This window comes from Plecotus auritus (genome assembly GCF_963455305.1).
Source record: "Plecotus auritus genome assembly, chromosome: 11".
NCBI classification, from domain to species: Eukaryota; Metazoa; Chordata; class Mammalia; order Chiroptera; family Vespertilionidae; genus Plecotus; species Plecotus auritus.
In genome coordinates this window covers 35,245,966-35,273,119 of record NC_137777.1, presented here as the reverse complement: position 1 = coordinate 35,273,119, position 27,154 = coordinate 35,245,966, and the positions used below count along the sequence as shown (strand labels likewise).

The following is a 27,154-nucleotide window of genomic DNA, read 5'->3' as shown; positions in this document are numbered from 1 at the left end:
ATTCGGTAGAATGAAAAGTGACGGGATTCAGTAGGTGTCAGATGAAGTCTCATAAAATATATGCACTCCACAAAGAAGAAGAAAAAAGGAACCTCTACAACAAAAAATTTGCATATAATTTTAGACGGTTTATAGACTGACTTGTAAAAGATGCAGGGGCCAAGTTAACAACTGCTGGATTAAATAGTACACTAAACCCCATTTTGGGGTCCAGAGGAGGCCTCACGTTAGCTTTTATACAAAGTGAGCAAAACTTATTTTGACATGGGAACTAGTCATTGAAAGACATGATGAGAAAAAATTGTGGTGTGTTTTCAAGACATCTTCCCCATGGAAAATGATGTTTCTGATACCAATTTCTCAGTTATTAGGGTGGGGTAGGAGAAAGAAAAGCTGATGCAGCACAAATATAAGTATCTTCTTTAGAAGTACTTAAAGGCAATTCCGCACCATTTTAATGCTCCTTTTGAGTATCTTCAGAGCAATATTTCTGGTTGTGATTTCTGTGCCACATGCCCACAAAAGGTTTGGCCTCTACCCACCAGGTGTAGGTTTAGGTCTGACAATCAGTGTCAGGACTTGGAGAAAGAGTTGAAAATATGGCCCTCATAGATACCCATATTCCTCCCAAGGGGAGAGGTGTTTTGCTTTAATTTCACTCTTTCATACCCCCCTGATATATATTTTTCAGAACACGGAAGAGCGAGATATCATGCAAGAATCTGAAAATTTAGATTGCCATAATATTATCCTGGGCTTTGGGAAGTCGAGAACAAAGGGGAGCTCCATGTTTTGACTTGTGGTGTTGAAAAAAATGATCCATACTCATTGTGAAAGCCAGATCCACTATTTGTACCCATTTATTACAGCATCTTACTTCCTTTCTACTAGTAGTAACTCCAAGTAATGTCTGCTAGTGCAAACTCAGTCAGGTCTAGGATAAGTGCAGCCATCGGCAGTCCTGACTTACCACCTCAGCAATACAAACCAATGTTTCCGTAGGTTTTCACAGCATTTTTTTCCATTTTGCATGCCTCATGTTAAAATCCGTTAAAAAATTTAAAACCAAATTTTTAAAACAATTTACAAGTATTCATATAAGAAGAAAATGACTAAAAAATACCCACCCAAGCACCTACAACTCATCTAGTGCACAATGCTAATAACACACAGGCTGTGACCGAAGAACTCCATGATCTGTGGGAAAGCAGGGAGGCGCAGTCCATCCTCTGGGAGAAAGTGAGACATGTTGATGCAGAGAGGAGCTGTCAATGACGCTTTGCTTCCTAAGTCAAGTTCAGCAGCCGCATTTCAGAGTTGATGCCATTACTTATTTCGACCTGAAATAGAGAATAGGTATTGCTTTAAAGAACTTCAAAACTGAAAGCTAAATTTCCTTCCTAATCATTCAGGCTTTTCAAAATGCAAAATAGCTTGTGGGTGTTCCTTGTACAGCCTGTGTATAAGGCTGTAGCAACAAGGAAGGGAAAAATCTGAGCTTCTTGCTTCTCAAGGCACACAGATATGAACACCAGACTGCAGGACTGGTTTCCTGGGCTAGACATGCCGACCACATAGCAACTGAGGAGTGATGTAAAGGTATTGCCTTTGGTTGCTGTGGGGTAAAGATGACAGGGTGGTATTGTCTCCAATCTACTAGATACAGACCTAGACTGGTCTTCCTACAGTATCCTGTTGGTTTCTCAAGGATCCTCCTCATCTGGCTTTCATACTACCTAATCATTGATCTCATATACACCCCATCCTGTGATGGTTAATTTCATGTGTCATCTTGGCTAGGCCACAGTACCCAGATATTTAGTCAAACATCAGTCTAGATGACTCTGTGAAGGTATTTATTAGATAGGATCAACTTTTAAACCAGTAGACTTTGAATAAAGCAGATTCCTTCCATAATGTGGGTGGGTTTCATTCAAGCCATTGCAGGCCTTAAGAGCAAAGACTGAAGTCTCTTGAGGAAGAAGCACTTCTGCCTCCAAATTCTGCCTTTGGACTCAGGACTGCAACATCAATTCTTCACCGGGTCTCCAGTCTTTCCCTGCAAATTGCACACTTGCCAGTCTCCACAATCACATGAGAAAATTCCTTAAAATCTCTATCTATCTATCTATCCATCCGTCTGTCTATCTGCCTCCCTTCCCCCCTTCCTTTCCTTCCTGTCTCCCTCCCTTCCTTCCCTTCCTGTCTCTCTAGATACAGACCTAGACATTTACATCTAGATCTAGATACACATCCTATTGGTTCTGTTTCTCTGGAGTACACACTGTCATTTCCAGTCATTCTGGTCTCCACACATTTGACAAAGATTCTGTGCATATTCCTGATTTCATACTAGGTGAGGGTTCTGGCTTATGCACCTTTACACAATATCAACCTCAACACTGTCTGCCATATAGCTGGCACTTAAATATTTATTGAGTACTTTTGCTCTTGTTTTTTTTCTTATGAGAAAAGTCTTAGCTGATCTAAATCCTATTCATCTTTGAGGTTCAGTTGAAATTTCTTCTCTGTGAAGACTTCAGCTTCGATCTCAGCTGCTTTGCTTTTTCATCCTGCTAATAGCAACTCCTATGCAGCAGCTGCATCCCATGTGGAGCTAATGGCATTCAGTTCACAATTAATTGTGCTCTGATTGGTTCACTCAGGTTTGTAAGTTTTCTCCCTCCCATTACATTATGAGCCTCACACCAGCAAAGAATGTGTTTTAGACTTATGTTATATCCCTGCCTAGCAACTGTCTTCCATTAACTCAGTTCAACAACTCTCTCTATGGTGTGGAATGGACTTGTTAGTCATAAATTGAAATAGCTGAGAAATTTTCCAGCTTCCCAGTTTCACTTCGGTAGCTTCTCTCCCTGTAAATTCTGTCCCCTCCTGCACATCTCAGGAGCTAGAGTTCTTTTCTCTCCCTGTCTTCCTCCCACCTCTCCTCACTTCTATTTCTCTACATTCTGGAAGACAAAGCCCCATGTTTACTCCTTTTACTTCACTGTAGTTTAACAGGGATTATTATTATTTTTTAATATATTTTATTGATTTTTTTTACAGAGAGGAAGGGAGAGGGATAGAGAGTCAGAAACATCGACGAGAGAGAAATATTGATCAGCTGCCTCCTGCACACCCCCCACTGGGGATGTGCCTACAACCAAGGCACATGCCCTTGACCGGAATCGAACCTGGGACCCTTGAGTCCGCAGGCTGACGCTCTATCCACTGAGCAAAACTGGTCAGGGCTATTTTTTTGTTTTACCTTTTGTAAATTTGCAGTTAATCTGTATCTAATTAATTTTTTTTATTTTTAAATTATAGTTGACATACAATATAATATGTTTCAGGTGTATATCCACTGATTGAACATTGTATAACTTACTAAGCAATCATCCCTATAAATCTAGTACCACCCAGCACCAAACATAGTTATTACAATATTATTGATGGTATTCCCTATGCTGTACTTTACATCCCCATGACTATTCTGTAACAACCAATTTGTATTTCTTAAATCCTTCACCTTTCACCCATCCTCCCTTCACCCAGTTCCCCAACACCCCTCCCCTCTGGCAACCACTATTAACAGGGATTTAAACTAAAAGATAAAAAGATGAGATGAGAGTGGTGGAATTTTTGTAGTTCTCTACAACCCTCTAGTTAGAAGGGAGGTTCAAGGTCCTGAAGTTTACTCATCCATCCACCAGGTGAATCCCTTCTGGAATGGGGATAAGGCTGTAGGAGAAGGTCTTGTCTTTCTTTGTTAGTGATAGTATTGGTGGGGGTTGGGGAACTTCTACGTATCTGCTACATTTATCTTCAACGTTAACTCTGCTTATAGCTAATATTTTCTGCTTTTGGGCTTCAGCAGCATGGATAGATAAAGCAGGGAAGAAAACTGAGTTAGTTCCTATGATGCCAGGTAGGAATCCTGGAGTGTTACTCCAGGCATTGGGAACTAGGTCTGCAAGGAGTTTTCCAAGAAGACAGTGAAGCAACTTTGAGAGAAGGTATTAAAAGGAAAGCCAGCCCAGCTTGCATGGCTCAGTGGTTGAGCATTGACCTATGAACCAGGAGGTCATGGTTCAATTAAAGGCCAGAGCACATGCCTGGGTTGTGGGCTCGATCCCCAGTGTGGGGCGTGCAGGAGGCAGCCCATCAATGATTCTCTCTCATCATTGATGTTTCTAACTCTCTCTCCTTCTTCCTTTTTCATTGAAATAAATAAAAATATATTAAAAAATGTTGCCTCTCTATTAAATAAACAAATGAATGAATGAATAAATAAATAAATAAATAAATAAATAAATGGAAAGCCTGTTGGCAATCCTACCTTAGATTTTAGAAACAGATTGATTTTAAAAAAATCAAACAAACACAAGAAGAGAGAATGGTATTATGAATCCCTATGTACTCACCATCTAGCTTCAACTAAAATAAAAATTAGGCTAATCAAGTTTCATCTATCCACCACAACTTTTTTTTTTTTTTTGGCTAGGGTATTTAAAAGCAAATCCTAGACATGATGTCACTTTATTGATCAATACATATCTATGATACTCTAACTTAGTGATTCTTAACCAGAGGACGTTTACCAATTGATTGTCACAATTTGGCTGTGTGTGAGCGGGTGGGGGGGAGAGGGGTACTGCTGGCATCTAGTGGGTAGAGGCCAATGATGAGGTTAAATATCCCTAAATGCACAGAGCAGCCCCACTACAAAGAATTGTCTGGTCCAGAGTTAACAGAGCTGAGAAACACTGCTCAACTGATGATGATTTCTTTTTCTTTTGTTACCTATTAATTAGCACACCTATCGAAACAGGCAAGCATTTCTTAACATCATTTACTATGCAGTCCATATTTACATTTCTTCAATTATCTAAAAACCTCTCGTGTGGCCGCTGCACTGACAGTGGCATCATTCCTTCCTAGCAAGGACAGTGTGCCCGAACTAGTACCCACTGCAGGAGCCACAGAAACACAGCCATTTCACTGCTCCTTGGTCAAATGCGCACACTTTAGGGTGCGTTCTGACATAGTCCCTAAAATGGTGTAATTATTTCCTATCATGGATCAAAAAGTTACTAATACCAGTGACAAAGGGAAAGCGCTCCCCAGGGAGGGAAAGCAATGAGCCCCCTTTGTGCTAAGTGAGGCGGCATGTGGGGAAGCCCCTTCGCTTCGGGACACTAAGGGCGCCCAGAGCATCACAGTGGTAGCGCTCTACACTTCTGAGACAGCCCTGGAGCGTTAGTGCCTCCGAAAGTGCCTCCCTTTCCAGAGCCCGATGGAAGCGCTCTGGCGCAGAACTCCACGCCCAGTGATGGGAAGTTGAGGCAGCCTTGTCTGTGAGCAAATTACAGACACCTTACTCTGCATGTGGCGGATACATAAATGCGGAAGTGTGAAAGGCAGTCGAGACAAACAGAATCAGGTTAAGGACGGAGAACTATCACTTCATTAGTCTGCAGGCGCTTGGTCAAGAAATGGAGTGATGGGGCAGATGCAGGTCGTAGACGGCAAAGTTTACTAATACATTGCTGGTGGTTACCGGATTTTTGGAAAGCACATCATTCTCATCTCTCCACCTCCTACACACACACACACACACACACACACACACACACACACACACACTCGCCTCTGATTTGTCCTTCCAGTTTTCAATCGAGATGCTCTAAATGCAAAATGGAGTGGCACCAACTTACAGGGACCCTGCTGCAAAACAGCTGTTCTGAGGAAGGAGCTGACCAACGGGACCACCTCTGGCTCTATCCAGCAGCCAGTCATCAGAGGTCGATTTCCTCTGGGCCTGGACTATTGGAGGCGGAGGAAGGCAGGGAAGGTCCTGGTGGGCACAGCCCACAGAGCTGCCTGAAGTGAGGGCCAGCCTCCTCTGCCTTCTAATCCTTATTACAGTGGCAGATACTCACTCGGCAGTAGCTACAGAGCATGGAACAATTTTTATGAAGAAAAACTAGCCTCCAGCAAAGGCAACCAGACAATATCAGAGAAAAGCCAAGTTCTCATTTGGAAATGCTAGAAAAAGAGAGGCTTACAGTGGTGGGAGAAGCTTTTTTTTCCCCATCAAATCTTTCTGCATAGCAGTCGGGGCAGCATCCTCGTGGGAAGTTCTGACATCACCAGATCGCTTTACCTCTACCGGGGAACTCAGTTCTGAAATTCCACAGCTGTCTTTCTTTGATAAACTGCCTCGGTCTAATTATCCCTATGGAAAGAATGACTGCTTTATGGAACTTCATTCTACCTGGTCGCTATCCATTTTGCTGATTTTGACAAATTTTAAAGTAATTTAGTTGCTCATTTTGATGCTCCCTGATAGTCCACACCTCTTTCATAGCTGCATGGCTTTCATAGCTGTTGTTCGTCTTGAGAGGTAAATCTGCTTTTGTACACCCCCCTCCCCACCACTGCTATTGCCTCCACCATAAGCTAGTTGCTGTGTAGGTGTTCCCTTCAAAGCCACCACTGACCACATTGATGTGTGTGTGCTCGAATGACCAGAGCAGCCCTTGCTTCCTACGCCCTTCCCCTAGAAGCTGGTATCAGTGTGTGGTCTTCAGCAGGAGATCCTGGTGAAGACCCAGGCTGTAGTGATGTCAAGAGTTACAGCCCCTCCCTGGTGGCCGTGGCAAGGTGAAGGGCCCCAGCAAAGCCGACCCCTGACCTGTGTGTCATATCCCAAAGCCAGACCCAGATGACAATCACAGAAAGCATCTCTATAGCTTTAGTCAGAAGGACAGATACTATTGAGAGGCACAGCAACAGCGGCGGAGGCTCTCAAGGTCCCCCCACCCGGGGCCCTCAAGATCCCTGCTTGGCTTAAACACCTGCTTCCTCATAGGTTTGCTCAGGTTCTGTGAGATCTATGCCAAACGCCAGATTGGACAGTCACAAATTTCAACTTTAAACTCTGCAGAACGGCCAAGCAAGTTAGCCTCCATGTAGGGGATACCCATTTTCTTCTGCTTTTCATGAACTCCTCATCATCTTTCCAAAGTCAGTGCAGCCATCCCAGTGACTTCTCTCCCTAAGTGAGAAGCAAATAGTCCCCCTTCCGCAAAAGATTGCCTGGGGGACATTGTTTTGTATCTACTTATTCTACGTAGGTCTCTTCTTCTAGATCATTGGCCACTGGCGGTCAAAGCTCAAATATTACTCATCTTTATCACTGCATCACTACAACCTGGGTCTTCACCAGGATCTCCTGCACTGCTGCTACCACACACTAATACCAGCTTCTAGGGGAAGGGCGTAGGAAGCAAGGGCTGCTCTGGTCATTCGAGCACACACACATCAATGTGGTCAGTGGTGGCTTTGAAGGAAACACCTACACAGCAACTAGCTTATGGTGGAGGCAATAGCAGTGGTGGGGAGGGGGGTGTACAAAAGCAGATTTACCTCTCAAGACGAACAACAGCTATGAAAGCCATGCAGCTATGAAAGAGGTGTGGACTATCAGGGAGCATCAAAATGAGCAACTAAATTACTTTAAAATTTGTCAAAATCAGCAAAATGGATAGCGACCAGGTAGAATGAAGTTCCAGCACCCAGCACAGGCCCTAACACACACTTTATAATTAATCAATAAATAGCTGTATATGGAACTAAACCAATTTATTTAATCAGTATGCCTCGATTTCTTGATATCATTACTGTAAAGAGTGACAAAGCATGAAAGACCAAATTCATATGTGAACTGCCTCATTTCTATTATCTCATCCCCATACACGTGTTCCCACACAATCTGACTGTGGGTCCTGGAATGGTACACTTTATGATGACTAGCAATGATACAATCATACACGAGAATGCAGGCTTCCTGTTTAAGTCTGCAGCATTACCTGTGAATGGACTGTCTGTCTGTCCCTACTCATGTAGAGTTGAAAGTTACTCATCCACACACACATGCCTCAAGATTCTCCTGATCCCCTTAACAAAGTGGCTTCCTCATAAAACCTGGCTTTGTACTCCATGGAGATTACAGACTTAAAGTTACAAACCAGCATTCACTCCCCTCTCTGACAATTTAGTACAGAATATTGGCTTTTTCTCCAATCTGTTGCTGGGTGGTGATATGGCATCACTGAACTGGGTACAACAGAATCCAATATAAAGGTCTTATTAAAAGAAATCAAACAGCTGATTGATGCCAACTGGATACACTGTGGAATATTTGCATACCTGTGGGGAGCACACACACTGACCTTTTAAATGGCTTCATGCACCATGATTTTAATTCAGGTTTAGTTTGATCTTTCAGATTCCTGCTCCCTTCATGGTTGAAAGGCATTCCATATTCATCTGACAGAATAATATGCATAATATTCAAGGCAGAGACCTGTTCCATTATTTTCTGCAGCCTGTAGCTTATGCTACATTCAGCTACAAAGGTGTGAGGGTTCAGCAGTGAACAGGTGGTTGGGGAAACTCTTTGAGGAGGTAGTGGAGTCGATCAAAGCCTTTTAGGTAATCTTAAGAGGATGTTTCATGTGTTCTTGATTCACAGGGATGGAAGGAACCTTATGGAGCATAGATGGAAGTCACTTGCCTCTGGACCATGACAGTTAACATCCTTTGAGCTACATGGATGCACATGTGTCATTCATGAAAGGAGATCTCATTGTCAACATCATTCAATTGCAGTTTTAAGTAACTTTCCTTAATAAAAAGTTCTTCTTACATCTGACCAACATTTTTTGTATTACAGTTTCTCTGCTGAGTTACTTTTTTTCACAATGGAGATGAAATAAATCATTCATCACCTTCTTACTGCATAACAAGTATATATAGGACTCTCCTCATTACCACCAGGCATTGTTTCAATTCTGTTCTCCCTTCCAATACACTGGTTATCTTTATTATCATCACAATCCTGGCCAAGTTCCCCAAATCCACAATTGTCAACTTTTGCAATCCATTATTTACGAGCACTCAGTAGCATGAGTAATGAGGTGGTGACTGCTTAGTCCTGGAATGTTATGTAGGATGAATATTTTTCCAAATTGGATTTGCTTTAGAAAACCAACATTTATTTAAACATCTCTCATGTGACAGGCACAGTGCTGATTTGTGAACTATGTTTCCATTAGATCATTCTGCCAGAAGGAAATTAATGCAACTGGAGAGGTGGAGAAGCCAGTGTGGGCTTCTCAGGGCTTCAGTCCCCATAAAGGCTGAGTGAGGGCTGCAGATTTGGGCAGGAACCACCATGGCAAAAAGGCAGCAAATGAAGCCTTTCATACATGTTTCTTACACCAGTGACTGCTTTACATCATTTCCCCTATTGCCTTAGAATTGTCGAGTACTGGGCTGACATACTAGGAAGGTCATCATAATAGCAAGTCCACAACATCAGGCATGGTGATAGTTTACCATCCAGGAAAGAGCCCAACTCCACCACCTAGTACTAATGGGACTTTGGAAAAGTTGTCTAATGTCTATGAACCTCATTTTCCTTCTTTGTGAAGTAGGGTGTTAAGTGATGCATTATAGTATTTTCATGAGGATTATGTGAGATAATACATGTAGAAGGACTGAGCCCATGATAGCTATTAATTTATACAGTTATCTATTTGCTACTTAGAGTTTTCTAGGAATAGACTCCCTGTACCTGTTTTTTAGCATTTTATCAACCAGGTCACCATGATTTCTTCCTAATACTCAACTGAAATCTGTCCAGTGTGAGGTGGCTTTTGTTGTGGTTGTTGACTTTCTTCCATGTCCTCTAGTGATAGTTAATCAAATATTTGAGTACTAGTCACAATCATAGGGAATTTTCCATGTACTATACATGCCTTATTGCATTTAATCCATTTTCTGTCCTCTCCCTCCGAAACCACTATCCCACAGTGGTCCCATTAGACCTAGCTAGAGCCCTACCCCACCATAACTCTGTTTACCTCTGAGAAACAGTTTGGCCTTCAGTTAATAGTTCCCTCCCCAGAATGAGCCAGTTAAAATGTCCTAGACCAAGACAGCCACGGAATTGGTCTCCAGGACACCTCAAACCTCTTGAGCATCACCATGATGACTACGGAAGGTGCCATAAAAGAACCAAAAAAGAGGCAAAATCCTGGTTCTGAGAAGACCACCACTGGTTTCCCCTTATCTGCCTAGACCACTCCTCCATTTCTCTCCTACTCTATCCACATCTCTGGCCCCAAGCCCATGAGAAATTGATCTGAGAGCTATTAGGATCCCATTTCTCCATTCTCTGGCCATTGAGTTGTTAAATAAAGCTCATTTTCAGTTTCATAATTGGTTTTGCAACACCTAATGGACAAAGAACCGGCTTATGGTCCCAGAAAGGGGGATCTTGGGCAACAAAATCATATTACAGGTGAGAGAACCAAGTCTCAGAGATATTAAGGAAGGCCCCTGAGACCACACAGGTTGAGCCTGGATTCTAACCTAGTTTTTCTCTCCTTTTCCCTCAGTCATGTTGCCCACATGACACATATTTAATCTCTTTTTTTTTGTAGACTAAATAATCCCCTTTTCTTCACTTTGGCAATCAACTACTGATTTAAAAAATATGTATATCATTTTAGAAACATAAATCATGTTACCTATTTCAAATCCTTTTTGGAATGAATAATAATGATGATGTTGGGTTACATGTGAAAGGTGTGTTTTAAATATGAGTGGAAAACTAAACCAATGATTAGTAGTAGCAGGTCCAAATTATTTCAGGATTCATTAGTTTTGACCAAGTTAGAAGGATTAATATTTTCCATCTCATGACACCTTTACTTACAGGTTAACAGGCTTTAACTGAACATGATCCTGGTAGTAGGAGTGTGCATCAAGTCCACCTATGAAATCAACTGAAAATATAACATAGCCCAATATGAATAAATGTCTAAATAAACACACACATCATAGTAGGTGTTTAAAATAGAACACATATAAATAATATTAACAAAAATACCTGTCTACCACAAAATGGAAAAACATGTGCTTAATATAAAGGATAGCTCAAAATATTATCCATGGTTAAAAAATGGGACATTTTGAGAAACACAAAGATGTGGGCATTTAGAGACTGAAAAATCACAGATGTTGTTGGTTTCAGTGAAAAATGAAGTCATATTAAATAGCATTATATTTAAAATAATGTGTTTGTCCATAGGCATACAGCTATGGCCTTTCCCCCTGTATATCAAAAGCTGTATCTTTTCATCTTGTTGCCAGAATCCATTTTATTCTTAAGAGTATTTATTGCATTGTTAGAAAGACCTCTGAGAAGTCACATAGTCTATGTCCATGACTTCTTCCTCAAACCATCCTTGACAAATAGGTATCTGCCTTTTGCAAAGAAGGTTTAGTCTCCTCTCTGGTAGCACAGTACCTTCTCACTGTCTGCATAGAATCACTGTTCTTGTAATACTCATTCTTTCTTCCTGTCTTGATCACAGCCTCTGTCTTTCTTCTCCAATCCTAATGTCCATGGCTAATCTTAGTTCATTATTTCTTTTTTTTTTTTTTGTAGCTCATCACAAGTATTAATTACTTTACAGCAAAGATTGGTTCTATTCACTCTAACATTAGCAGGTACCTGGGCATATAGGGACACTGAACTCTCAGTTGTGTGTGTGTGTGTGTGTGTGGGTGTGTGTGTGTAGATACACAGCATATGAAGAACATTAAATCATATCCTCAGCTCTAGACAGGCACTTCTGTGCAGTGATTTAGAGTGAGATGACTTAGCCTAGAAGTTCTATTGAAGCCATGACCCATGTAAGCTCTAGACACACTTGTCAATCCCTGATCTGCTCCATCCTTTGCCTCCACTGGAGAAGCTGAGGTGAGAATGGGTCAATTAAAGCTTCGCCAGAGCACTGTGCAGACAGAAGCCTTGGAGTCCTGCGGCACATAACAACCAGGTGGGAAGAACCATTTCCAGGTAATCTCCCTGGAGGCCAGAGGAGCCTGAAGCTTATTTTCTTCCCTACCACTCCAGGTCAGGTCAGTCCCCTGGACACCACCTTAGGAGAGAAGCAGTGAGAGAGGAGTCCATCTGAGACATGAAAAGATTTTCCCAGGGAGAATAAGCAGTGCCTGAAGGGACCATTTAGATGGTCAAAGTTTTTTTTTTTTTTTTTTAAATTAAATTAGACACTTAATCAGACATTTGCTTCTTCACCCTGCTGACCAATGGGTGAGAATTTTAAAGGAAGATAACATTGACTAAAAGTTGCATGAGCGTACTTTGAAAGTTAAAGAGGGTGTTAAAAATAAACACATGTATAAACATGTACATTTATGAATAAATGATTTAATTAACATTATATCCAAAATAAAATTATAAAAATAAATATATATATATTGTATAATAAATATAAAAATAAGTATATATATACATATTGTATACTAAAATATATATATTGTATCCATTAAAACAAAATAAAAAGCAAACTTTATATTGATTATTTGAACATTAGAATGTAACATTAACAGAATCATTACTTTAAGTATAAATTCATGTACTGCTGTAAATCTACTCCTTAGCCATCTGTATCTCTAATTCACCATGTCACCGGTATTTTTTTGGGGAAGAATATACATATAGTACATTTATATATATTCAATATGGTTTTATTAATTTCATAAATTTATTTACAAGATTATTCAAAATTTCTTTTTATTATTATTGTTAAATTTGAAATTAATGATCTCAAGGACTGTGTAAATCATAATATCTTTAATTAAGGAATTTTGCCAATGACTGCCTTGCAGGGTATGGTTGCCCTAGATGACCTAATGTCCATGGAATGTGGGACACAAAAGCTGTAGCAAACAGCAGGCTGTTATTGATATTATTGATACATTTATGATGACACATTCTCATGAACTATTGATTTCCAAAATTTCAAAAGCCTTGTTTAGCCTGGGGTAATGATTTGCCAGAATTCCAACATTCTCTTCTCCCTAGTTCCCAGAAGACTGTCTGTCCTTGAGGCACCTGTATTGAATTTGTGTCTAGTTTGATTTTCTCAGATTTGGGAAGAGCAGCTACTTTGGAGGAGGGGAAATTGATTAGTGCACTACATTTCGAAGCCCGAGGTTTCACCTTCTGTGAGCACATGAAAGAAAATAAAGCTCAGTGGAAGCAGAATTTGGGGGGTTAAGTGTCAAGTAGAATCGAGGCTTGCCCTTTCTCCAGGGCTGGTGTTATTTCATGAGGTAGGTCCCCTTTGGGGCAAATGACCCAACCAGGGCTCATGTGACCCGCCTGAGTGCACACTCACAACCTGGCTGAGAGCACACATGACAGTCTCATCACCATTTGTTTAGCTTTGCTTTGCTTTTATTCTGCAATGCTTTTATTCTCTACTCCTTTCCCCCCACAATAGCACAAACCCTGAGGGGGGATCTCTTTCTCTTTTTCTTAGTCTTTCAAATCTCTCCCTAAGATTTCTTGTAGGTACTATATGTCCATTTACACTTTTCCTCTAATGTTTCTAGTGCTATTCCTTTAGATGCAGTGATATCATTATTCTAGTTATTCTGTAAGGATCCCATGGACTGTCTTTAGCATTTTGTCTTCGATGCTTGTGTGGGGGAACCACGTTAGTATAGTGTCCCTACAGAGTGCTTTGTTAATAAGCAACTACCACTGTGACTTCTCTCCTCTGACTTGCAAGAGTCATATCACATTGATAAAGATGCCTGTAACATATTGGCTCCCACAAACACATCTTAGTTTTTGTTTTCTCATATTTGGAAAGAAAGTAGCTAGTTTGTTTCTTCATTTTTACTTGAATCATCTTTAATAGGACATTTTATATTCTCTTTAAAGTTATTCGGCTTTCTTAAACCCATACACATTGCGCTCTATTTTCCTACGGGGTATATATGCTTAACCCTTCAGTGAGTCTTCATCAGTGATTGGATTGAATGGCTGCTTACTGTGATCACCTACAGTTTGCCTTTAATGAAGGCCCTTTCAAAGTTTTTGTAATTTTTCAATTACTGTCTGTTCAGAATCACCGGTGGCTGAAGGACATTTTGTCACTACTGCTGGGCTTATTCGGGAGAACATTTTATTCTAGAGAAAACAAGATTAAAAAATCCCGAGCACACCTCTCATTTCTATTTTTGAAACTCCCTTTTCATTGTTACTTGGCTACATTTCCAGCTCTTGTTCCTCTCCTGGGTTCAGGTCTGTCGAGTCAGATTTTCCCATAATCGGTGCCGAGAGTTTCTTCCCATTTAAACATTTCTAAGAGTGGATAATACTTAGATAATGGAATAATGAATTTCTAAAATCTCTTTGGGGTTAATAAAGCAGAATGGAATGGCTGAGAGGAAAAATTATGCTCAGAAAGGTAAGGGCTAAAAACAGTTTTATAAATTTGTCTAAACAGTTTATAACTTCTTCCCTATGTAATATATTTTTTCTTGGTTATTTAGTCCCCCCACTTATATCTTTATTATTCTTACTTAAATCTAGCCAGTGTTTTACTTAGCTCTATAAATAAAGCGACAAACATGTTGCCTTTGAAATCTCTCTATAACTCCTTTTTTACTGTCTACTTCTACAGTTTTAGATATTTTCCCTCTGACTATTATTTTCTCTTTTTGTTTTATTGTTTTAGGTTTTTCCTTTCCTAGTACAATCAACATACCAAAAAAAAAAAAAGCCATTTCTTCTGAGATCTCTTTTATAAATCCTTTCCTCCTTCTGGGAATTACTGCCCCCCCAAAAAATGGAATCTGATCATATTCTTCCCAAGATTAAATCCATTCATTGACTTCACATTATCTAGCAAAGCATCCCAACTGGTGTGACCTGAGTAGGTTCAGAGGTGATACAATATTGATTCTCTCATTCTTTGGAATGGGGTGTGTGTGTGTGTGTGTGTGTGTGTGTGTGTGTGTGTGTGTGTGTGCATGTGTTTATGGGTGCGTGTCTGTGTGTGTGTTTACTGAGGGAGGCTTAGGTTAACCAGCCCTCTGGGCCAGTCAGTTATTTCTGAAAGAAAAGTAATTTATTTACCACAGAGTGCCTTATAATTGTTAGCTTTCTCTGTGAATGCTGAGCTATTAAATAGATTGGGAGTCACTGCTGTAAGACTCCAAGGTCCATACTCAACTCCTCATCACTTCCAGTGTAATGCAGGTTTCCCCCAGATCTCTGAATGTTCCATGGTTTTCCCAAGCTCTTTCGACATTCCTCCCCTCCTCAATATTTAAAATGCATTCTCTTTGTTCTCTTTCTAGTTATGCCATATTCTTCACACGTTCTGAGGAGCCATGCTTGGTGCCCTGAGACACAGCCTCTGTTTATTTTTTCTGTGCATCTGATTCACTTTGTACAGACCATTATCTGCACTTCATTCTTATGTAATTATTTACATGCCTGGCCCACTTACTAGAATGTGTAAGATCTCCGGGGAGAGGGACCAAGTCTTATATTTTTTGTATCCTTGTGGTCTAACACACAGAAGTTTTTCAACAACTGTTTCTTGCATGAATTAATCAATAAATCAACAAAAGATTGGCCTATTTCAGCTTGTTTAAAGCTCTAAAGTGAGCTAATATGCTAGATATGGACTATAAATACTTTTGGATCTGGACAGGTCATTGACTTCAGAACAAGAGGAGTTATGAGAGAAATGAAGAATATCCAATCAAATGTTTAAATCTACAAGCACTGGCAACCTACCTAGAATAGAAAGAACACAGAATTCTGAGGCAATATGGTTAAAAGAAGCAAATAGAATGCTAACAGAGTGTTGAAAGACAGGATGACAAGTGCCTTTGAGCACATAGGAAGATATTAAAATGTTTTAAAGAGTTAGCAAGTGTAAAACCAACCAAAAAGAAACTCTTAGTAGGAATAAATTCTTCTTTCTACTCAAATCTAATGTCATCTGAGTGCTGGTGTTGTGGGCTGCTGAACTAGTCACATTTGAAGCACATGGAATGAGATTTCCTCTTGTTCCACCAACTATTAAAAAAAAGCTCTGTTAAATTGGTTAAAGTAGAGGAAACTCAGAGTCCCCTTGTTAGTCAGATTCTGCTTCTCAGCTGAAAAATCCCTCAACACATAGCAACCTAAAGTTGTTTAAGATGCTTATTTATTGGAGAAATGCATTTCCAAAAGAGGGAAGTGACTATAGGGAGAACAAAGTAAGCCAATTCCACAATTTTAATACGCTTTTATGAAGTACAGATTAGGATTTTATAATCATTGGGATAATCTGTGTTTACCTGGTATGTAAAATCTCTGTGATTCTTAGCATAATCAGACGGATTATGTTAGACCTGGCAGATTCACCCTGTAAAACCAATTCAAAATTTGAATTGGATAATTAAATTTACACTCGTGATTTTATGTTGAAAGACATGGGAAAATTTTATTAAAGTTGTATAATATTTAAGAGAATATGTAGACTATTGAATTTATGTAGATCAAAAAGTTACTAAAAATTTAATGGAATATTATTCATCCTTATAAAGAAATGAAATTGTGATACATGCTACAATTTAGATGAACTTTGGAAACATGATGGTAAGTGAAATAAGTCAGACACAGAAGGACAAATACTGTGTGATTCCATTTATTTGAGGTTCCCAGAACAGGTAAATAGATAGAGGTTACCAGGGACTGGTGGGATGGAGAGAGGGAGATGAGAAGTCATTATCTATGGGTACAAAGCTTCTGTGTGGGATGATGAAAAATTTCTGGAAATAGATAGTGGTGATGGTTGCTCAGCATTCTGAGTGTACTTAATGGCACACTTAAAAGTGTTCAAATGGTTAATTTGACATTATGTATATTTTACCACAATAAAAAGAAACAAGAAGTTCCCCAAAAACGATTATTAAAATTTACTAGATTTTTAAATGGAATACTGAAGGGTCTATATAGCACTTAAAGCTTAAGAAAACACAGGTTTTAAAAAAAATGTGTCACTGTAATAAATTTCATGGTGATTTTAAACCCTGAATAGCTATAAATATAATTTTGTGTGCAGAAAAGTTTCCTTCGTGGACATCAGAAATGGGCAGTGATGCCTGAGAAAGTTCATCTATGTACAGTTTTCATGATGGACTCCTGTTATTGAAATTTCGTTCTTATTTCTTTAAATAAAATGTTCACAGTTGGTCTTATTTGGAAAGCTCACTTTACTTAGAATTAGTGGCACTGGCTTTTATCAGAGACCGATTTTAAGAGAGCTGTAACTTTCTGAAATAGCATGGCCTTCGGGGCACGAAGACAGACACTCGTTCCCAGGTTACTGGACACCAGAGGCAATAAATTGGGACACCTCCTAAACCTACCACGCAGGAATGTTTGCTGGGAGGTAAGAATGTAGTATCTTACAAAGGCATGGCTTTTGCTTGGAAAAAAAATACCAGGGAACAGAAAACTGACCATTAAAGTATTTCTTCCAAAATGTAGGACAATGGGGGAAATGCAGTGAAAGTCTTAAAGGAACTCGGGCCTTCACCTGCTGTCTCGTATCTCTGTTGTCTCAATTGGGAGGAGAACACAGTCAGTGGGACACCCTGGCTTCAACTCTAGGACTCATAACTAAGTCTTTGTTTCCCTTCCATAAAAAAAGAAACATTTAATTTACTTGTCCAAATAAACGGGTAGGTGAATGATTAGAAAAGGAGGCAAATATAGAACAAATGAAAAGAAAACAAAATATTTAAGGTTAGGCTGCGCACCGTCTTTTCTCACAGGTGTGAAAAATGGTATGCTTTTCTTCATTCTCATGTAGCCTTCCTGCTGAACACAGGGTTCCAAATTAAGTCCCGGATACGATCTGCCTTTTCATTCACTATTCTTGTGCGAGTCAACAGGTCAGGAATGTCCAGGTTACCTTTGGACCCTCCGGAGCACCCAGTCTGAAGTGGCTTCTGAAGTCAAAGCCTTTGTTTTTTCTGGAAGCTTCTTCCAGGAAGTGATTCCCCATGCCCTGGCTGTTCCTTCTTTCAGGAATGCTCTCCTCCTGCCTCTTATCCCTTTCTGTCTCAGCTTCAGTGCCATCTCCTCTAAGAGCTTTCCAGGCCCCCAGGGGGCACTCGAGCATTTGTGAAATGCCTGAAATGCTCTACCCACTTGAGTAGAAGCGCCTCTGGGAAGGCCCTGACATACCCTCCTGGGTGCTCCTCAGCGCCTTGCACCTCAAAGGCACTTATCATTGTGTTCCCAAGTCATGTGGTCAACTCTCCTCCAAGTAATGGCTCAGTGACCAAGTCCCTTCACTACTGGGGTTTGACCGTTTTCAACATGTAGCTGCCAAAGCGTCTGTGCTTGTCTGTATCCACCAGGTAGAAAGGGGAAGAGCATGAGAACCACATGGGGACGTTATTTAGGGAACAGGCCTGGCAGTGGGCACATCTCTTCTGCTCCCGTCCATGATCTAGAATTCAGTTTTCTTGGGGACACCTAACTGCAGGGAGCTGCTGGGAGAAGAATGAACAAATGGGTTTAGCAAATAGCTGGCTAGGCTCTGACCCAGGCTGGTACGTAGTTATCATACAATTTGTGAAGGTGGTATTTAACGAATGAGGACTGGAAAGCCTGATAAGTTTTGCAATTGATCAAACTGTACGTAGCAAAGAAAACTGTATTTGGGATACACCCGTGGTCGGCAAACTGTGGCTCGCGAGCCACATGCGGCTCTTTGTCCCCTTGAGTGTGGCTCTTCCACAAAATACCACGGCCTGGGCGAGTCTATTTTGAAGAAGTGGCGTTAGAAGAAGTTTCAGTTTAAAAAATTTGGCTCTCAAAAGAAATTTCAATTGTACTGTTGATATTTGGCTCTGTTGACTAATGAGTTTGCTGACCACTGGGATACACCATGATCTCTAATGCAGACTCTGTTCTTATAGTCAAAGAGAGAACTAGAGAGAGAAGGAGAGAGAGAGAGAGAGAGAGAGAGAGAGAGAGAGAGATCTTGTTTCCCTCCATGAAGAAAAAATGTGGACAAAATTGAAAGGCTATTAGATATAATTTAGAATGATTTTACTTTGTACCTCATACAATTTAGGAAGGGAGAAATATGCTTTTACTTCTCCCCAACTTTATTTTCATGTTTGCATTCAAATTATGTGAATACTCCCACATACATCACTTAGATTCCAGTTTCAAATATTGTTCCCAGGAAGAACACGAATTTAATTTTTTCTCTTGGTTAAGAAAGCACTTACTATAAAGTACATGAAAATGAGTATTCCATATATTCTTCTTGGGTCCCAGTGGGCTTCTGGGTGAGGTGGGGTGGGGAGGGTAGCAGGATGGACCAGGCTAGCCAGAGGCAAGAGGATGGGCACACCAAGCAGGCTTCAATTTTCCACAGCTGACTCCAGGGAACAATTACCTCCCTTCCTCACTGGCCAGTTGTCCCAGCTGGCCCAGGTCCCCACCCAGAATCTGCCTCTGGGCTAAAGCCTGAAGAACAAGTGACTAGGGGACTGGGTCAGGCAGACAGAGGCCCTAGGCACCCTACCACCCACATACAGCCAGCACCAGCACATGTCTTTGACCTCAGTCTCTCCTCTGCGTGCACGAATCCAACTCCTGCCTGTAGATTTATGCTGGGAAAAGACTCCCCCACTTTCTGCACGCAGAGCACTCCCCCCTGCCCCATGCCTTTTTCTCTGTCTTGTCTCCCTGTCTGGTCAGGAACTGTTTGCAAGAGAAGCAATATCTCAGTGTTTTGTATATACAACCACTCTTGTAGCCTTTGTTTGTTTGTTATTGTAGAGAAACAGATTCTTTATATGCTTTGTAAAATGGATATATATATACATATATATATATATATATATATACACACACACACACATACACACACACACACACACACACACACACACACATATACATACTAGAGGCCCGGTGCACGAAATTCGTGCACAGGAGGGGGGTGTCCCTCAACCCAGCCTGCACCCTCTCCAATCTGGGACCCCTTGAGGGATGTCCGACTGCCCGTTTAGGCCCGATCCTGGTAGGATCGGGCCTAAACGGGCAGTCGGACATCCCTCTCACAATCCAGGACTGCTGGCTCCCAACTGCTTGCCTGCCTGCCTTCCTGATTGCCCCTAACTGCTTCTGCCTGCCAGCCTGATCACCCCCTAATCACTCCCCTGCCAGCCTGATTGATGCCTAACTGCTCCCCTGCCAGCCTGTTTGCCCTTAACTGCCTTCCCCTGCAGGCCTGGTCCCTCCCAACTGCCCTCCCCTGCTGGCCTGATTGCCCACAACTGCCCTCCCTTGCAGGCCTGGTCCCTCCCAACTGCCCTTCCCTGCAGGCCCGGTCACCCCCAACTTCCCTCCTCTGCCGGCCTGGTCACCCCTAACTGCCCTCCCCTGCAGGCTTGATTGCCCCCAACTGCCCTCCCTTGCAGGCCTGGTCCTTCCCAACTGCCCTCCCCTGCTGGCCATCTTGTGGTGGCCATTTGTGTCCACATGGGGGCAGCCATCTTGTGTGTTGGAGTGATGGTCAATTTGCATATTACTCTTTTATTAGATGGAAATATATATATAGAGAGAATGTTATGTACTATTCTGTTATCTATTCTGTTATCTAAACACCCATTTTATTGCCTGTTCTTATTTTAAAATACTTCTGTTTTATTGTCTCACTTTACTTAAAATGCTTCATTGTAACAGCGTGAGTATAAGCTATATACTAAGGAGAGCAGTTCACATTTTAAGGACTTACTAGTAATGATAAATCATCACTCCAAAAGTAGCCAGGGCGAGTATTCAAAATTTGTTACCTGTAGTTGCATCAGAAATCTGCTTAATTTGCATCAGGATATTAGAAGTAATTTTTAATTGATAAAATAAATGATATTCAAGAGATGGGTTTGCCTGGCAAAACCCAAGAAGATGGGATTGTCTGGAAAGTCAGAAGGGAAATTTTTCAAAGAGGGAGCTGTCAACAGTGATCAAAGCCATCAATTATAATGAAGCTCGATAATATCTAAGTGATTTTGACAATTAGAAGGTCATTGCTGGTTGCTGAGAGAGCATTTTCAGTGATAATATAGGACAGGAGGCCAGGCAGCAGCGGGCTGACAGCGAATGAGAGGTGAGAAAGTGAACACTAAGCCTGGACTACTTTATAGAAAGGTGATGGGATAAAGAAGACAAATTGGCAGTTATTAAAATAGTCACGGGATGTAAAGTACAGACTAGGGACTATAGACAATAATCTATCTATCTATCTAATCTATCTATCTATCTATCTATCTATCTATCTATCTATCTAAAAGCCTACTTGACTTTTATGGCTGGTTGCTATGACATGCACTGACCACCAGGGGGCAGATGCTCAATGCAGGAGCTGCCCCCTGGTGGTCAGTGTGCTCCCACAGCAAACCTCCCACGGTGGGCCAATCTCCCACGGTTCCTCTCTCCCCGCAGCTGGCCAGCCCCGATCAGCCCATAAGGACTGGGCTAGATGGCCCCAATTGACCCAGATCGCCATCCAGGTAGAAAGACCCCACCCGTGCATGAATTCGTGCACCAGGCCTCTAGTATTGTAGTAATTATGCCTGGTGTTAGATGGGTACTAGACTTATTAGGGTGATAGCCTTGTGAGTTATACGAATGTCTAGTCACTATGCTTTACATCTGAAATGAATACAATATTGTGTGTCAATGGTAATGGAAAAATAAAGATAATTATTTAACAAAAATGAAAAATCTGAATGTGGAGGGAAGCAGCACGAGAGACAGGGAAGGTAAATGCATACCAGGGGAGTCTGGGTAATTTCTTTTAGTATGAGACTCTATTTATAAGGTGAGAAAAAAGATCCAGTGGGAGGGAGAAACTAGACGAGAGGAGGGAAGAGAGAGGAGAGAGAGAGAGAGAGAGAGAGAGAGAGAGAGAGAGAGAGAGAGAATAGTTAATGGAGCAACTATTGAAAGCCACAAAAGCCACATGTCAGAATGAAGGCCTACTCGAGGAAAAATAAAGAAAATCATGTATAAATGAAGGTAGTTCCGATGGCTTGGGACTCATTTTCTTTGAGAAGAGCCTTAGGGTAGAGGAGGAAAGGGTACCAAGAATTACATCACCACTTTGGACTTCATGTCCCTAAAATGGGGGTATGGTCTCCAAAGTCTTTGAAATGAGGCTAGGAAAATCTAAGACTTTAGTGTTTGTTGTTGTTTTAAATAGGCTCTTTCACATTCTACATTGGGATAACAGTATCTCACCATCACTATTGGGTCCTAGTATAACCCCAGTGGAGCCTATAACCTTTGGTATAGGAGAAACCTGAGGCTCAGGGCAGTGAGGAGGTCTCCTAGAGAGTTGCGGGGAGGGAGTAAATCTCTTGTCCTCCAGGCTGCACTACCAGATGGGGCTGCAGAGGTGCTGGTTCCTATAAGACTGGCAGAGCCACTCACCTTTCCTCCAGAGTTGTAAGGAAGTTACTGGGCTGTGGTTCTCCTGCCTCACTGAGCCCATCTGGAGAAAGGACATCTTGCTTTCCGAAAGAAAGCAAGGCCTCAGGCCTTCAGCTCCTGGGTTTAAAGAGGAAGGCTGCAGTTTTAAGGGAACTGGAGGAGGCACTGACAAGGACCAAGAGAGTGGTTGGAAGGGCGGGGTGGCCAGCTTACATGTCACAGTGTGAAGTTGCCTCAGGGCCCGTGGATGCAGGCACATGCTTCTCTCCACACCAGTGGGCAGCACAGAGACAGATGTAGAGGATGAGAGGCTAATGTACCTGCTGTGGGGCTGGCAGAACTAGCCCAGTGGGAGGACTGAGAAGCGTAGGGGGGCGGTTGGGATAAAGGTATTGAATTTAGAATTAAAATGGAAACACAGGGGAGTTTGGCAGAACCCTGTCAGCTGCTCTGCCTGCTGGGCTCCTAAATCTTCCCACTAATAACCCAGAGTGAAACCATTGCACAGGATCCACATAAAATCCTCACAGCACATGTTTTCTTACTGTGCATTTCGGGTGCCGTGAGGCTGCGGATTTTTAAATTTGTTGCTCCCTCATAATCACTTCTGGTCCCCAAATCCCGCATCTTCCATTCTGTACCATCTGGATGGCAGATCCTTCATTCTTCCTTCTCCACCGAAGGACACAGATCGCAGCTTGGGGCCATTGGTCACAGCGATAACAGAGCTCCCCTCTGTCTGAAGCAGGGGGCTAGAGAGAGCCAGGCAGGCCACTGTGCAGAGGGCTTGTTTTAGGGCTGAGGCAAGGCAGAGAGGTCAGGATGTCTTGAAACAGCTGCCACCATTTACCATTTGTAAATGAATGAAGAAGAAAATGGGAGTCACTCGGTTGTACTTTGAGATAACCTCCCAGCCACAGAGACCTCCTCCGCTGAGCTGAGTGCTTTTGGGATCCCCTAACAGGTGATATGACTTGTAAATGGACACAGAGCTAGATACTGGTAGAGTTAGGACCGCCTTCATTTAAATCATTTCTAACACCCAGTTTCAAGTGGAAACAGAAAATTACCACCCCCCTTTTCTGTCAAAATAGGCAGGCCAGTTTGTAACCAATGAAAATTTTCAGAGAATTTAAGTGCACAAACCATTTATACTTTATTGTGAATTAATCAGATTTTTTTGTGTGTGCAGTGCAAAGAATAGAACATTTAAATTTTCATAAGGTGTGAGGAAAAAGAGAGATAATGTAAAGACACAGGAGCATCTTCCATACCATATGTTTTGTACAATAAACATTTACTGATGTCCTGTGCTGTTCCATGCACCGAATCAGGTCCTAGGATCTTAGGTTGGTTGAGACATGAACCCTATCCTCTAGAGTGGGGCATCCTGTTATTGAAGAAACAAGTGAAGCAGGTTCAGAGACATGTTTAGGCCTACTGAGCCATGTGGGGGAGGTGCCCTCAGGAAGACTGTTAAAGAACATATAGGACCTGTTAGTGACCCGAAGGGAGGTGAAGTTGTCTCATTTGGTGATTGACTAGATGAGGGAGAAGTCGAGGAATATGCCCAAGGTTCTAGCTTGTGTGAGGCATGATTATTCACATAAATGGAGATAGAATATAGAAAAGGAAGAACTTTCTCCCCCATCTCTACCAGTGGAAATCCTTCGCAGTCCATTTGTTTGAGATAACATCCCAGAGACGGGAGACCTTATCCACTGAGCTGAATGCCTATGGGATCTCATAACAGGTGATATGACTTGTAAATGGGCACAGAGCTAGATGCTGGTAGAGCTAGGGCCACCTACAGTTTCTCTTCTAATGCTCGCTCATTATCTATTGTAGAGAGTGCCCATTGTGTTGGGAAATGGGCTATGCCCTGGGGATATCATGATGTAAAAATTACAATTGTGTTAAATGTCCCCAAGTGCAGTGTGCAATGAAAGCATATATTAATATATATCACAGATGCCCTCATCTAGCCTGGGGATTGAAGTGGCCAAATTGGGAAAGAGAGAGGCAAGCTGAGATCTGAAAGATGTATAAAGTTAGTGCGTCAACAGAAGGAGGAGGCCTGTCTGAAAGAGTGTGGTGTGAGGAGGTGTAGAAAAGATGCAGAGACTTAGAAAAACAGGTGTGGTTGGAGATGAGGAAGTGAGGAGAGTAGAAAAATATGGCTGTAGATAGTCCATGGTCAGACTGAATTATAGGAGTCCTGGCTCAGTAAGATAGGCATTCATCTAGGCTCCCTTTCACTGTGAGTGTAGTGCTGACTTTGGAGATGATTCTAGAAAATGGGCTTTCTATCTTGCCCCTGTGGAGAGTCCCCACTTGGTTCATTGTTTTGGATATTTGGGTGTTTATAATATTACTAGAGGCCCAGTGCATGAAATTTGTGCACTCGGAGCGGGGGTGGGGAGATCCCTTAGCTGGGCCTGTGCCCTCTCGCAGTCCGGGAGCCCTCGGGGGATGTCCGATTGACGGCTTAGGCCTGCTCCCCATGGTGCTGCCACAGAGGCAGGAGAGGCTTCTGCCACCTCTGCTGCGCTTGCCAGCCATGAGCCCGGCTTCTGGCTGAGCGGCGCTCCCTCTGTGGGAGCACACTGACCACCAGGGGGCAGCTCCTGCATTGAGTCTCTGCCCCCTGGTGGTCAGTGCGCATCATAGTGACCAGTCGTTCCGCTGTTAGGTCAATTTGCATATTAGCCTTTTATTATATAGGATTCTTGAGAAACTGTCTTGATAACCTACCAAAGGACTGGAAGTCTATCTCTGAATCGTAACATTATAGCTAGGATCCTATCCTGTGCTGCTCAACTTTCCCAGGTGTGGGCTGGACAAAATCACCACCCTGTTGGGCCTTACTCTTTGACAGTGGGTCTGTCCCCTTGGCCATATTTTGCACTTGGATTCACTCTGTGAATGCACCTAGTTTCCATGTCCTGATCCCTCTGAGATGTCTTGTCTAGGAATTGACAAGCTCTTGCTCTGATGTGGTATAGTGGAGGTTTAATTCATCTTCCTATATCTTGACATTCTAAATTACAAAAATCCAATTATGTTTAAGAGATACAGGACTTCCATTTGCCAAAAACAAATATTTATAAATGCATCAGTCATCTCACTAAATTCTAAACAAAAGGCACAGTCATTTTATTAGATTTGAAAATCTTGGGATCTTGAAATACATTTTTTTTTTCTCAAATTTTTATTAAGGTATTATATGTGTACATATCTTACCATTGCCCCCCCCACACCCCACTCCCATACATGCCTCACCCCCCAATGTTTTGCATCCGTTGGTTACTCTAATATACATGCATATAAGTCCTTCAGTTGATCTCTTATTTCCCCCACCTCTCCCTAACCTTACTGCTGTAATTTGACAGTCTGTTTGATGTTTTACTGCCTCTGTATCTATCTTTTTGTTCATCAGTTTATAAATGTTTTTCATTATCCCCAAATGAGTGAGATCATGTGGTATTTTTCTTTCATTGACTGGCTTATTTCACTTAGCATAATGTTCTCTAATTCCATCCAGGTGCCTACAAAGGGTAGTAATTCCTTCTTTTTTATGGCAGCATAGTATTCCATTGTGTAGATGTACCATAGTTTTCTGATCCAGTCATCTGCTGACGGGCACTTAGGCTGATTCCAAATCTTAGCTATGGTAAATTGTGCTGCTATGAACATAGGGGTGCATATATCCTTTCTGATTGGTGTTTCTGGTTTCTTAGGATATATTCCCAGGAGTGGGATTACTGGGTCAAATGGGAGTTCCATTTTCAGTTTTTTGAGGAAACTCCATACTGTTCTCCACAGTGGCTGCACCAGTCTGCATTCCCACCAGCAGTGCACGAGGGTTCCTTTTTCTCCGCATCCTCGCCAACACTTGTCGTTTGTTGATTTGTTGATGATAGCCATTCTGACAGGTGTGAGATGGTATCGCATTGTCGTTTTGATTTGCATCTCTCGGATAATTAGTGACTTTGAGCATGTTTTCATGTGTCTCTTGGCCTTCCTTCTGTCTTCTTTCGAAAAGATTCTATTTAGGTCTGTTGCCCATTTTTTTATTGGATCATTTATCTTCCTTTTATTAAGTTGTATAAGCTGCCTGTAGATGTTGGAGATTAAACCTTTATCAGTGATAACATTTGCAAATATGTTCTCCCATACAGTGGGGTTTCTTGTTGTTTTGTTGATGGTTTCTTTTGCTGTGCAAAAGCTTTTTATTTTGATGTAGTCCCATTTGTTTATTTTCTCTTTGGCTTCCATTGCCCTAGGGGCAGTATCACTGAAAAAGTTCTTTTGGCATATGTCTGAGATTTTGCTGCCTGTGGATTCCTCCAGTATTTTTATGGTTTCCCGTCTTATATTTAAGTCCTGTACCCATTTTGAGTTTATTTTTGTGAATGGTGTAAGTTGGTGATCTAGTTTCATTTTTTTGCATGTATCTGTCCAATTTTCCCAACACCATTTATTAAAGAGACTGTCTTGACTCCATTGTATGCTCATGCCTCCTTTGTCAAATATTAAATGCGCATATTGGTTTGGGTCGATATCTGGATTCTCTATTCTGTTCCATTGATCTATATGTCTGTTCTTGTGCCAGTACCAGGCTGTTTTGAGGACAGTGGCTTTGTAATACAGCTTGAAATCTGGTATTGAGATCCCTCCTACTTTATTCTTCTTTCTCAGGATTGCTGTGGCTATTCGGGGTCTTTTTTT

The 27,154-nt window shown here is 41.7% G+C and overlaps 1 protein-coding gene across 3 annotated transcripts in view; it reads right to left on the bottom strand.

Moving 5' to 3' along the window:
- Positions 1–847: 847 nt before the first annotated feature.
- NKAIN3 (sodium/potassium transporting ATPase interacting 3) overlaps positions 848–27,154 on the bottom strand; it is a 447,473-nt gene continuing 421,166 nt past the window's right edge. The window contains exons 6-7 of one of the 3 annotated variants that reach the window (XM_080647094.1): positions 10,793–10,862; positions 848–1,340 (exon numbers count right to left, since the gene is read on the bottom strand). In XM_080647094.1, coding sequence (XP_080503220.1) covers positions 1,331–1,340; positions 10,793–10,862 — 80 coding nt within the window. In that variant the 3' untranslated portion in view covers positions 848–1,330. The remainder of the gene's footprint in view (positions 1,341–10,792; positions 10,863–27,154) is intronic. The other 2 variants (XM_080647093.1, XM_080647092.1) reach the window with 2 other exon arrangements.